Source organism: Anneissia japonica, unplaced genomic scaffold (genome assembly GCF_011630105.1).
Source record: "Anneissia japonica isolate Jap-2015-1 unplaced genomic scaffold, ASM1163010v1 scaffold287847_len925385_cov155, whole genome shotgun sequence".
NCBI lineage: Eukaryota > Metazoa > Echinodermata > Crinoidea > Comatulida > Comatulidae > Anneissia > Anneissia japonica.
Window position 1 is genome coordinate 390,430 of NW_022731638.1, and position 14,019 is coordinate 404,448.

The 14,019-nt window shown below is 35.3% G+C and overlaps 2 protein-coding genes across 3 annotated transcripts in view; one reads left to right on the plus strand and one right to left on the minus strand.

Annotated features, from left to right (window-relative positions):
• Positions 1 to 4,100, plus strand: part of LOC117115475 (activating signal cointegrator 1 complex subunit 2-like) — an 18,691-nt gene extending 14,591 nt beyond the window's left edge. For both annotated transcript variants that reach the window (XM_033259310.1, XM_033259308.1), the window contains exons 15-17: positions 44 to 226; positions 397 to 475; positions 1,530 to 4,100. In XM_033259310.1, the coding sequence (XP_033115201.1) occupies positions 44 to 226; positions 397 to 475; positions 1,530 to 1,793 (526 nt within the window). In that variant the 3' untranslated portion in view covers positions 1,794 to 4,100. The remainder of the gene's footprint in view (positions 1 to 43; positions 227 to 396; positions 476 to 1,529) is intronic.
• Positions 4,101 to 5,734: 1,634 nt separating this feature from the next.
• The window catches only part of LOC117115478 (dol-P-Man:Man(5)GlcNAc(2)-PP-Dol alpha-1,3-mannosyltransferase-like), a 10,782-nt gene continuing 2,497 nt past the window's right edge, over positions 5,735 to 14,019 (minus strand). Inside the window, exons 2-9 of the mRNA XM_033259315.1 lie at positions 12,560 to 12,659; positions 11,603 to 11,750; positions 10,282 to 10,442; positions 9,314 to 9,434; positions 8,720 to 8,925; positions 8,252 to 8,316; positions 7,393 to 7,528; positions 5,735 to 7,084 (exon numbers count right to left, since the gene is read on the minus strand). Of these exons, the coding sequence (XP_033115206.1) occupies positions 6,913 to 7,084; positions 7,393 to 7,528; positions 8,252 to 8,316; positions 8,720 to 8,925; positions 9,314 to 9,434; positions 10,282 to 10,442; positions 11,603 to 11,750; positions 12,560 to 12,659 (1,109 nt within the window). The 3' untranslated portion in view covers positions 5,735 to 6,912. The remainder of the gene's footprint in view (positions 7,085 to 7,392; positions 7,529 to 8,251; positions 8,317 to 8,719; positions 8,926 to 9,313; positions 9,435 to 10,281; positions 10,443 to 11,602; positions 11,751 to 12,559; positions 12,660 to 14,019) is intronic.

A 14,019-nucleotide genomic window follows, 5' to 3' on the forward strand; every position in this document is an offset into this window, starting at 1 on the left:
AGTATCCTCCTCGATATGAAGTTTTATCATTTTTAAACCACAGAAAAGAAGAAAATGTTGAGAAGTTGTTAGAAGACAAATCACATGTTAAAGGCATGAAGGATCTGTACACCGAGCTAGGATACACGTATGATAATGAATATGATGATGAGTATGATGATACATATGATACCATCAACGTTGGAGCCACTGATGCGGATTCAGCTGATGAACTAGCTGATGAAAGGTTTGAATAAATTACAATAAAATATATATAGTAGCGATATGAAAGATAATGCAAGCAGATTTCTGAGATGGATTATTTTTAATTGGAATAATTGAATGATAAATTTGTAGTGTTCTTCCAAAATTCTTTATATATTTTCCAGTGATTTTTTAAGTTTTTTGCTTTTACAGAGCATTTACTACTCCACGCATCCTGCAGCAAATCAATAGAAAGTCAGTAAATGATGGAGCCCGTTATGAAGTGACAGAGGTTAGTGTTTGATTTTATTTGAGCTATTGAGGACCTACCATAGGGAGATAATACTATACATTTTGTAAATCATATTTCAGGTATATATCACCCAGAAACAGTGGGGTTGGTAAGAAATGAAGTGGGTGGGCGGGGGGAGAATGGCTGAACTGTATTTGTTTTTCTTTTTTAATTCATAATGTAAAATTTAATCACAAATTACATACAATATTACATATTTTTTTTACATAGGCATCAAAAGAAGCAGTGTCTTGTCAGTTTGAATACCAAACATTAAAAACATACACACACAGTATACAGTACATGGAAATACAGCAACACTAATTGTACAGTATTAAAGTCAACTCTTCTCATTCAGTTGTTAAAAACAAAATTGTGAACATGTCAGCTTATCCATAGGCTAGAACCCTGCTATTCAAACTACTGTATAAGTCGCACACAAAATAGGATCACCAATATTTTGTAGGGTCACCGGACGTTTATGTGCAATTTTTGCGACAATAGCAGTAGGAACTTTATTCGGTGTCTGACACAGGCAAGTGGGTCAAGTGGGTAATAATTATAGCTAGTATTTTATACCACATCATGCAAAGAAGGCTTCTGTGCTTTTCGCATTATTACCTAGTTGTGAATCAAACACCTAATGCCTTGGTATTCAAACAATCGTCACAGAATAATTAAATACTCCTTCTTTGTCTGATTATACAGTTACTGACCCCTTAACCATTTAGGCGTTTTTAATAGAAATATAAACAGTTTCCATAAAGAAAACAGTGGGTTGCTGGGTTCCCAAGTTATCTATGCTGATATATAGGGTCGCCATATCAAAAGGTTTGAATACCAGCAGGCTAGATATTACTGTCCCAATCAAACAATTTTTGAATACCATTCTAAGGCAAAACAATGCATCTTCAAAAATACGTAATTTTGCCTTTTAATATTTCAGTTATGATGTTTTACACAACCATGCAGAAACGTTTAATATGATGTAAGTTACATCGTCTTGCTTCGAGAGGGCGTTTTTATTTCATTCTTCCATTATTATTTATTCAAGGAACTGCCTGAAGACCCTGGTCCACCGAGGGATGAGTTTGTCCAGAACCCTGCAGTCCTTCGCGAGAAACGTGAACAGAGGTACCAGCAACGGCAAAAGGAGAAAAGCAAGACCAGACAAGACAACTTAAAGGGCAAACCGAAAGGTCAGGGACAGGACAACAGCACAGTGCAAGCAAGGCGACGCAAAGAAGCAAACAAGTCACAGAGGTCAAACCACAATAGGAAAGCCATGGCAAGCAAAAAGATGGCCAAAGGCATGTGATCATAAGAACTTGTATTTATATTAAAATGATTCAACTCAAATAACAAAATCTCAAACAGTAATAAAAATATATTTTTATGAATTTAGTTCATCCATCCAAATAGGATGGATGATGGTGTATGTCACAATATATAATTAGTACCATTTTATTATTACCGGTTTTTAATATTGATTGCGTATACCGGTATGTGCAGGTAATCCTATATCACTCCTGGAGAAATAAAGTTTTTGCAGTAACCTGGTCAACTTCTCAGCCTTTTAGGCAACATATACACGCCTAAAATTCTCCCTTACCTATAGCAAGGAACAGCACAAACATTTTAATATCTGAATAAAGCAACAACCAGGAATATAATTTATTTACTTGTTCCTTGTTCCACTATCATGTTGAAGACACTGGCTATCATTGACAATGAGAATGGTTAACATATTAACCATTTAACAAAGTTTGGGCCACCATTTTCTCTTACAACTTTACGTCTGCGATACTGATGCAGTTCAGCAATCATACCATTGGTCATTTAACAAAGTATAGTGGTGTTGATCAGAATTAGAGAAGCTAGTCTACCTTAATAAATTATGTGTTTTTGTAGCGCTATACAGCAGTGAATTATTTCTGGGTACCATTGCATCTGTTCTCTTTTCTTGAACAACAATTTCTGTTGCTCCCACAACATCCTGGCTGCTGAGCCAAGCCAAACTATTGTCTTGAAAACATATCAAGAAATGTATAACGAAAACAAAAATACAAAGTAAAAAGGCTATGCACCAACTACTGTATAGTCATAAAAAAAAAAAAAAAAAAAAAAAAAAAAAAAGATAAAAAAAAAAAACCAAAAAAAAAAAAAAAAAAAACAACTTTGTACAGTAGAACCCCTATTAAGGGGACACTTCGGGTCCAAAAAAAGTGTCCCCTGAATAGCTATTTAGGGGACGTCACTAAACAAGAACGTGAAATCGTCCCATTAATAGGGGTTTTTGGCATGTTTTCATTATGCAGTGACATACAATTCTTTATAATTTTATTTTTATTGACATTAATAGGGGTGTCCCTTTAATAGGGTTTGGCCAAGTGTTAAAAGATATCGCCCCTCGTTTCACAGAGGGGTGTCCCCTGAATAGGGGTGTCCCAAAGGAGGAGTTCTACTGTACAGTATTTTCAGTGATCTTTTGTCAAAGCCGCCTTTTTTTCAATCCCGAACTTCGGACCACCTTCCTCTTTCAAGTACGTATTCACAATTTCTTCCAATCACATTCCACCCGTCATTGGCTGTTACCCAAACTGATCCATATTTTTTATCTGGGCCATTTTCGTTACATTACCCCCTCCCCCACCACCATAAAATACTGAGTTACAACCGGTTATTATAAAATACATTTTAAACTTTAAATATTAATTCTCTTTAAGGAATTAAACAGAAACTGTGCAGTAAATTTAATTCAGTTGAACTATATTTTTTTTAATAAGTTGTAAATATTAATTCTCTTTAAGGAATTAAACAGAAACTGTGCAGTAAATTTAATTCAGTTGAACTATATTTTTTTATATAACTCGGCCATGTATTACTGAACATAAATTACTGTATATGTAGAAAATACAACATAGGGCTATCTGTTTTAACAGTCACATGGTAATTGTAATGGTAGGTTATTTGTAGAGCGCCTTCCACAATAAAATCGTCTCAAGGCACATGTCCGTGTCTTCTTCGTAGATCTTCGCCTCCACTAATTTACTCACCAGCTTGCCACCTTTTAAATGTACCGCGGTGATTTTCTGTTCCTGAACTAATTTTCGTTTTGTCCCTTTTTCGGCTGTCATTGATCTCACTTCACCATCTGGTGCCTCATCCTCGGTCGAATCCTCCTATTGTGACTTTGGGTCAGTTATACAAATTTGTTTACCAATGCTTGTGGTTCACAGTCCGGAAGGATAGAGCTCAAATAAAGCATAGATGTCTTGTCCTATACAAATTCTTGTGGTAAGTTCACTGAAACCAATCGTTTTTTGGAATGCAACCAGACAGGACGATTCTTATCAGGCCCTTTAGTTTTTTTTTTTTTTATGTTATTTCGAATTAAGTACATGGTGTTTCTTGTTCCCAACAAACAGGCCAAGATTGTAGCGTGTCACACATAACAGAAGTGGTGATGCATTCGATAGCGATTCATGGCCAATTCTCCTTTTTATGTATCTTGGGTAGACAATATAACCTTGATGTGATTTCAGCAGTTTGGAAACAATGTGTTCTTTTGTTTGTTATCTTGTCATCTCTTTTTAGAATATTAAATACAGAAAATTTCAGTTTTTACTTTTTGAGTTAGGCCGTCTTTTAGGAGTTGGGTGGCATTTAAATTTCACTTTGTTAATATACAGTAGTCAGTCTTGTTAAAATGATGTGAATGATGTGAAGAGCTTGATATGTCAGAAGACTTCAGGGCAAGGCACATGGAGGCAATTGCGATTTCTTCAAGTTCTATCAAACTAAAAGTTGTATCATAATCATGCATACAGTATCATGAATTACATAACCATAACGTTGTAAGTCGATAAGGAAGTTGTAAACGTAATCCTTTGTGGGTTCTGCAAATTTATGGTCTGTACTTTTCCCATGGATCTGAGGAAGTAATAATTACAATTGTTATAATTGTTAACGTAAAGTAATCCAGTAATTCGTATTCTTCATTTTTGTCTGGTATATTCTGAGATATTGTTTGATGTTTTAAAAGGTTGACGGTTCTTCTAGCCCCCGGATCTAGCGTTACCAGTAATTCATATACTCATAGGTTCAGGGATGTGGGCCTGGTATCATCGGATGTCTACCATTTCAAGTTTCACATTTCATCCTATATCTACACTCTTTGTACCTATGTCCACGACCAGTTTCCATTCTTTCCTTTCATTTCACCCGTTGATGAACAGCACTGGTCGCATTTCATAGACTGGTGTTTCCCTTATACATAATGCGCAAGTAGTCATTTCTATTGTTTGATGAACTTGTCGGGGTATCAATCAAATTTGCTTCTTTGGATCTTTCACTTTATAAACTTGCATACAACTTAGAAGCTTGGGAATTCAAGATGTTTTTGCATGATTCTCCTCCATTTGTTTTTAAGTTAAGTTGGCAATTTTCTGATGATCTTGTCACGTTCTTGTTTGTAGTCTGAGACCTAGGTCTGGTATCCTCTTCGGCAAATAACTCATTCAGAAAATTGCAGAAATTCCTCAGTCTACTTGAATCTCGTGCACCAAACTTTGGCTAATCATTCAGCTTTGTGAGGAATGCTCTGCTTATCACATAATTGTTACCATATCTCGATTTAAGTTCTTTACGAGCAAGTTGATATGCACCTTCGTCTTGAAGCAACATGTAACTGCTCACAATGTCACAAGGCTCACCAACCAAATACTGGCTCAGTAGGTTCATCTCTCCTGCTGAGAGTATCAGGCTGTTGAATACTGTCTCACACATGGGGTACTTCAGAGGGTCTCCATTAAAACTTGCACGAGTCGATCAATTGCTTAATTGACTTTGGATTGATCTCGCTGGAATTAACGGCAGTCAAAAAACTGTAGTATAAAATCATGTAGTCATTTTTAAATATTGTTTTTATGAATTTTTTATTACCATAAAGTATTAAATTTTCCTTGCCAAATCAAGCAAAAGATGACGACACATCTTCATTAACTGCTGGGAGGCAAAGTGTTCAGGAACCTTCTAACACCTTCGCCAGACCTACATCTTGAAGATCATCATCCTCGATCAAAGATTCTCATTTGCTGTTTACATCTCGATATATCTATCTCTTCACTGTTGACCATCACTATCTCGTTTAAATGTAACTCGACACTTGCATCGCTTACGTAATTCATCCCCGTTTCGTTTATCATCTTTTCTATGTTTGAACTATTAAAAGTTACATAAGAGCTTACACTGATTCCATTGGTAGTCATTTTCATTTGAAGTCGATTCACATTATACATATTCACAAAGTTTTGTAGACCTTTCAATTAAAAATTTTGAACTCTACAGATATTTCAGATGGATAGACAGGCTAAATAAGTATAATAAGTTTATAAAATCTGATTAATTTAGGGCATTACAGTTGGGGCATGCTATTGTCTCAAATAATATCCAAGTTGTTCAGGTGCAAGGGGTTTTCCCCCCACATTTTTCCCTTACATCCTGCTGGCAAAGCTTGGGTCGCCACTTTAAAGGGAAACTGCTTTAAAACACCACTCAAACAATTTGTAATAAGCTATACACTAAGACTCTAAAACAATTATTATTATTATTTATAAGTTGGCAATTATTTTATCATTATTTGCAGTCAAAATAATGTAGTATAAAATCATGTAGTCATTTTTAATATTGTTATATATTAATTTTTATTACCATTTAAATATTAAATTTTCCTTGTCAAATCAAGCAAACGATGAGACAAAACAATACTTTTTTTTTTATTCGATGTTGATAACTGCACCAACATATAAATGATACTGGTAATGTGTATTTTGCATTCAAAATCATGTTTTATAATTTGCTGTGTTTTCCAGAAATGACAGCATTGTTTAAATATATGAATTAGAGTACTGTCAGTATATTAAAATTCTACTTAAAGGTACTGTACTTAAAAAATCACTGCTCTTTCTAAAATTTGAATACAAACAATGGTTACTACATGAAGCAGGGGCAGCACCAGGAACAAACCGACAAGGGGTCCAAGCTCCCGGACAAGGGGTCCACCCCCCTCCTTATCCTGTTGGGAAGAGCTGGCGTCACCACTGCAACTCATAGCATCACAATAGTATACAATATCTTGCACACATAGTAGCTCTGCTCGCACTTAACCGTTTTTAATCCCTAAAATTTGATAGCTATGTAAGGCATGCTTACATTGTACTTTAGGTGCTCGAGATTTGATTTTTCCCTCATGACCTTACTGGAAATTTCCCTAAGGGGGGTCCTTTTCTCGCTTGGTTCCCAGCTAGTGCTGCCCCTGACATGAAGATCAGTATTTTAAGGAGTATACTTTACTACATTATTTTCATGTACAGTAGCATGATTTAGAAATTGACATGAAACTAATAAAATCAGTTGACATAAAAAAAGTGTCCATTTCAGTTTCCCTTCTTTCTATCAGCAGTATCCTCTTGTATAATTTTCCTTTCAGATTTTCTAAGCCACAAGGCAATGCATAGAATTATATGGCAGATATGTAGGCACAGGGAACTTGAATCTGTCGAGGGATATGTGTTCCATGAAAGTTCTATCAAACCAAGAACTAATATCCTGAAGGAGAACAAAAACAATACAATGGTTTTTATTTGATTCCACAGTAGTATCATACCGTAAAGCCAAAAATTCATAGTGATAGTATAAAAGTTTAATGTGTAGGGCAGCAGAGTTGAATTTAATAAATTACTCTCACTGCCTTCTGCAAGCACTTGAAGTGATTAAACAAGCAAAAAAAAAAGTGCCTCCAAAATACACAAACTTAAGCCACAACAGGAGATCTAAAACCACAACCTGAAGGTTTAAAGGTGTCTGAATCGCAACTGCTGTGACAACTCACTATCAGGTGTTATAAGCATACTTACTTGAATATAACAGGAAGATTTGTTATCCAGAGAAGGTAGTGTAATGTATGGAAATACCAAACATAAAACTGGTAATGAAGACTTCTACTGAATATCATACCAAGGAAATTGGATGTGAACATCGTCGTTACAATATGTAAGCAAATGTTAAGGTTATTTTACCAAAACTTCTTGTCATGGACACTATCATAAAACTATAAATAATATATTTTTTTAATTTTCTTCCTTTCATATCCTGGCATCCAACTGGATGGAATGATGTGTTATACAAGTCTTTTTATGAGGCTAGGGAGTGGAGCTGTTTTTAGTCATGAAAAAAAACAAAAACTCTGCTATGACAGATTCTGAAGGCAAGCATAACCACCAAATTAACGCCACTCCAATAATAATAATAATACTGAGTAAACCATGATTTTGTAATGGTCACGTACCAACAGCAAGTAAACTGCTATTTGCCAGAGAAGCTGTTAACATACAGTAATGGTGAATGTTAAGACATACTGTTCTACTTCAGTATATATGCGCGGTTAAGGCATTGGCGCAACAAAGTACAGCCATATATCGGCATTCTATCGAACGGCACGCTCACCCATGGTGGTGGAATAAGTCCTCGTGGATAGGGACTATAAACCGTAGGCCCAGTGTACACTTTCGAGAGGAGTAGAGAATTACCCTGGTGTACTGGTTCATTAAGTCACTGTTATGGACAAACGAGCAGTTGTTACCGGTTTACCGGGTAGACACAAGGAGACCCTTAGGGGAGAAGGAAGTTACTGCACGAGGTAGTCCACATCTCAAACGCTTTGAGACTTATAAAGCTGATAATGTTATGAAATTTTGATAATTATTAAAAGGATATAGTTGTCGTCAACAATGCTTTTACTCTCAGCTGGTTTGATAAGAAGTTCTAAGATATTTTTCCTCCTGTGAAACAAAGAAAAATACAATGCGGTATAATGATGATAATATTATAAATCTTTTCAGAGGTAAGAAAAATATGCATTTGGTAAGTAACTGTATATAGTCACATACCCCAGTACACCTGATGAACTTGTGAAAAAATATTGTCATGATAGTGCTACATCTCAATGGTTTACATAGTTATTCCAGATTTTATTGGGCGCTTAATTGAATAAAATATTAGTGACATTCTTGTAAATCCACTGCAAACCCATATACATTAGAAGAGGCTTTGCTTAGATCGATAGTCACGATAGTGGTACGTTTAGACAGGCGTTGGGTGTGAACTCGCATCTTTGGTGCCCTGAGTCCCCTGTTGGACGTGAACATGTGTCTCTGGCAGGGAACGTGTTAAAGCATTACAAACCTATTCCAGCGATAAAGACCAAACAGAATGAGAGCTGTGAGATGGCATGCTAGCAGTGTCAGTTGGAAGTTTCGGTTTAAGAACACTTCTTCTGGTAGAAAGCGCCAATTAACTGTCCACTTAAAGAAAAACTGACGACTAAGTTCAAATGATCGCAACAGATATCCAATGGGGTTGACTCGTAGGAAAGGTATAGCTAAGGCAACCTGTAAAATACGATATAATTTACAGTGAATATAAAGAAATTAATTATAACAGCATAAAGTAAATTGCTATGTTTATACAATTTGTTAAAAATGGTTTTTAGCTGCAGAATTTTCAACAAGCAAAAACAAAACTGGAATATCAAGTATAAAAGAATTTTTTAAGGTGATATATGTCTGATGTACTTTTATGTTGTTTAACTATCTGAATATTTAAAAGGTTTATTTTTTTCGTAGTTAGGCTTAGTAGAAAGTGTAGTTTTAATTCTAAGTTTTAGTGCTTTCTAGATTTTAACATACAGTAAAGTCCTAAATACAGTATTATAATTATACAATTGAAGATTTTCATTATCAAGCATGTGCCATCTTACATTAACAAGAGACAACGTACCTGTACAGCAGCGCACACCAATAGCCTTGGAATTGTTCGCAAGAAACCATACTCAGTGAGAAGCAGCAGAAGTAGAGCCGGAGCAAAGAGCAACACATTCATTTTAATGGAAACAGCAATACTACAAATTCAAGAAATGACAAACATTTGAAAATATTAAAGACAGTCCCATGTTCAGCAGCGTGCGACAGGTGCCTACCCACACCCTTAGCTCCTCCCCCTCCCCCCAAAAAACTGAAATATATCCACACTTTTACAGTTTTATATCTAGGAGTCCTGAAATAGGGGATGGGGGTGCTAGCACACAAATTAAGCTGATGAAGATTTTTAACTACCTGAGAATAATATTTTGATTTTAAACACTACTGTACATTACTATGATATAGTATTGCAAACAACAAGGCTTCTAGGAATTATACTTTTAAATAATTGATAATTGAAACAATAATTGATATTAAAATACTGCTATTGCTAGGTGCCTATTCATTAACATAGAATTATTGAAATATAAGAAGTAATAAATTGATAATCAATCATCTACAACTTATCCTAAATTCATGTTGCAAACAATCTGTCCCCTTAAATATAGGAAGAGTCTGTAAGTGACATTTCATTATTTAACAAACAAATATTGAAAATCATTTTTTATAATTCTTGAAAATAACCAGGAAAAAATGGATTCATAATACATTATGGGAATAGGCCTATTTAGTTCTTGAAGTTAATAAAAGTTTGATACACTTATATTTGTAATAGTAGTATAGAAATCTGCAATTTCCCTGAATTTAAAAAAAAAGGAAGTGCCACCCAAGTTGACGAACTGCTAATAACTCAAAAGTCATTAATATATTAACCATTAAAATCGAAATCAATCTGAGTGGAAAAAGTTGGGTAAAAGTTGGATGCACTGATATCAACATTGCCTACAGTTAACAGATAATGATGTCATAATCATTGTGCGTTCTCACCTGTAGAAAAAACAACCTATCGTCCAATGGCGATCAAGAAACAGATTTATTGACAAGTAAAGGAACAACATAGCTACCGGATCATTGAACAGACGAAGTATATAAATGGAATGTATACGATAGGAAGCACAACACATGAAAAAAAGCACATATGGAGGAACCTGAAAGTAATAAATGTAATTAATATTAAAATGTTTATTTCTGATACTCAAAATAAATACAGTAAAACATTGAACAGAAGCCCAATGTGCTTATAATCTCTAGAAGAATCCCATCTCGAATTGAAGCCCCTCTCTTTAATTTTCGAAAGTAACCTCAAAAAGAAGCCCATGGGCTTTTATTTTCAAGATAACATGGGCTTTTCCCCGATATAGTACAGTACATACACTGTACATGAATTTCAAAGAAACAATTTAAATTAAAAACTTGCTAGGTTTATACAGGAATTTAGGTGATTTAATGCTGATTAATACACTCCATGATACAGATTGACGTTACAGTGGCCCTATTTATTGTTTTATTATATAGTAATTTCCAAAATTTACAGCATTCATTTTGAAAAGAAGGCCACCCATCTTTACTTTGCAAAAGTTGCCTCGAAAAGAAGCCCATCCAATGTTTGCAAAAAAACACCCAGGGCTTAAAATTCAAGGTTTTACAGTACTTGAACAGTAGGCTCAGTATGAGACTAATTGTCAGACAGCAATACTTGTGTTCTCCAAAAGGTAAGTTCATAAATAAATATTCATTTTTGGGAGGCCAACCGACAGCTGTCATTAATGGCCATTTTAGCTAAGCCCTGCCCCTTAGATATACTGTTGCTAAGGTCCCACAAAACAATAGCGTAACTGTATGTAAAATATGTGCGTTTGTGGAACAACATGTGTGTTTGTAGATACACACGCGTATTGGACCTGTACTGATTGGTCAGGTTGTTAGATTGATTGACACTCCAGTAGGGTCCATTACACAGGACCGCAATATCACATGGTTATTTAAAGCTGAATGACAAGAGAAAAAAAAAACTGTCTTACAAAAAAAAAATGAAAATGACCTTTGCCCATGGTAGTAGTGGAGTATCTAGCAGTACTGACCATAAATGGGGGTAGTGGTGAATGCATGCACGAATTTTCAGTAAGGGATTAAGGATAAATCACAGTAACAAAGTGATGGGGCAGGGGGTATGCATCACACACTCCTAGATAGACCACTGGGAGATGGAAAATATCTAATTAGATATACAGTATGTACTCTAGTTATTTTAGACACACACAAAAAAAAAAAAAAAAACATCAAATTTTATTTGCATCACTTATTTTACCTTTTTTGTTCGTTGGTAAATTCTGAAAACCAGCAAGAGATTCACCATATAAACAACAGCAAAGAGGTACTGAGCAACCCTGATGTTGGTACCAAGATCCGTAGCATAATAAAAACCAATAAAGATGTATACAAATCCTGCTGGATACCTGCAATCAGAATGAGAAAAAGAAAAAATAATGTGCTGACTCTTTCAGGACGCGACACAGGCAGATTTATAACAAAATAATGAAACTAAGGATTCATGTGCCCTTAACTTCATGTAAGTAGTGGATATTATAGCTTGATAGTTAAGGTGCTTACCTTAAAATCCCAGGGTCCTGGGTTCATATTCTGTGACACTGACAGCACAGGATTTTTTTCTTAGGACTGAAAAAACATCTCCCCTCCCTAAGCCTCGTAATTTATTTATTTTATTTATTTGTTCATTCTTTCGACTGGATAGCATTTTCAGTACCGCAGTACTGCTTTTCAAAATGGTCCAGTTTTTTTTAACAAAGTTAAGAATATAAACAGAAGCAAAGTATTAAACAGAACAAAAAAAGTATCAAAAATACAAGAGAAAAGAAAAAAAGAAAAACCCAAATTAAACAAGGCACGAAAAATGACAAAAAGTTAAAATTCAATTTAAAGTAAATTAGCACAAATGAGACTTCACTGATAAAGCACCACATTGTTTAATTTTTTTAAGAGGTGAGGGAGGGGGGAGGGGAAGGAGAGTGGGGTCACAGAAAAGATTATTTTCTGCACTCTTAAGCTTTTATCCCGATTATTCAAATTTTCTTTCACAAAAAACTGTTGTATGCCCATATATAGTCATGAGTTGCCTATATATGGTCGTGATGTGATGTCATCATGACCATATTTAGTTATGTCACATGCTTCTGTCAAATAAAATTTGATAGTCTCTGGACAGAGCGAGCTTAGGTCTTACATTTCCCGCGGCTACCATACTTACACAAGCGGACCTGTGCCGCCTTTCAGCTCCATATAGTCATAGGTGCCATTGATAACGCCTTCTACCTCCTGCATGTATGCCTGCCAGTCAATTTCAGTATCTAAGAAAAAACATAAAGTCAAGTAAATTCTACAATCTCAAATTAGTTGTGGTAATATTAATGCAGGAATTAAAAAAAAAAAAATTGCAGCATCGTTTATTTCAATAGCATAAAAAAAAAATGCAATTTGTGAATGGAAATATATTTTCTTTAAATGAAAATAATATTAAACCATTTTTTTGTAAAATATTTACAATATATTTGCCAAATATATAACTGTCCCGCAGGGGTGGCGCCAGGACCTGCCCGATGGAGGGGCTAAAGGCCCTGACGGGGGGGCTAGTGGAGCGAATCGAGTCTCACTTGGCTGGGGGCCAGGGGGGCCGCCTAGGGCCCCCGGTGGGGGTCCAAGGTTCGAAGCCCACTGGAAGCCACGGATATTTGATGAATTATGGCGAATTTTTATTACTTATGTGATAGGCATCGAGTTACTATAATATGACTTCATGTAGGCTATGTTGACATCAGCTTCCAAAACCAAAACATTTTGAATAAAGCAAGAAACAAAGAGTATGCAATGTAACCATCTAATTTATTTTCAAATCCTCATTCTTGAAAGTGAATTTCTATATTTTGGAAATTTTGCATGAAATCTGTCAACCACGTTGTCATGGTCGAGGTTGCTTCACCTATCACGATGTATTCCAACCATCATGAGGCTATCTAAATGAGCATTTGTCATAACAGAATTCAAATTATTTTTAATTAGTCTCATTGAATTATTATTATTAATTATTATTATTATTGTTATTGTGGTTATTGTTGTGATGAAAAGTTAACACAAACGATATGGTGGCTAAACGAATATTACATGTAAATATTTTTTTTTATTTGTTTGTTCCCCGACAAAATTTATCGTCTTTTCCGACGGGGGGAGGGGGCTATAGCCCCCAGCCCCCCTTTGGCGCCACCCCTGCTGTCCTGCCCTCATCGATTAAAAAAAAGCGGCAATATTCTATTGCTTCATGGGATTAGGAGTTTTAAAAAAACCAAAAAAAAAAAAACCGCCCACCTGCATAAAAAAAAAATGAGTGATGTACATCTAATAATTTTTTCTATGTGCCCATATCGCCCTTATTTATCTGCAGAATATTAATAACTAAAAATCTTGATGTGCATCTTATTCTTACTGCTACTCTTCTTAAACCATCTAATCATGTAGACAGGCTTGCAGCTAAAGCAAACTCTATGATTTCTAATATGAAACACTTTACCTTTATGAATGTTCTTCTGCACTTCAAGTCAAGTTTGCAAACTGAGTCTTGTGCAGATCTTCTTGCACAGTTTTCATACTGTGCAAAGAAATCCTTGCACAATTTTCAAATGGTGTAAAGGAAGAGCTTGCAAAATTTGCAAATTG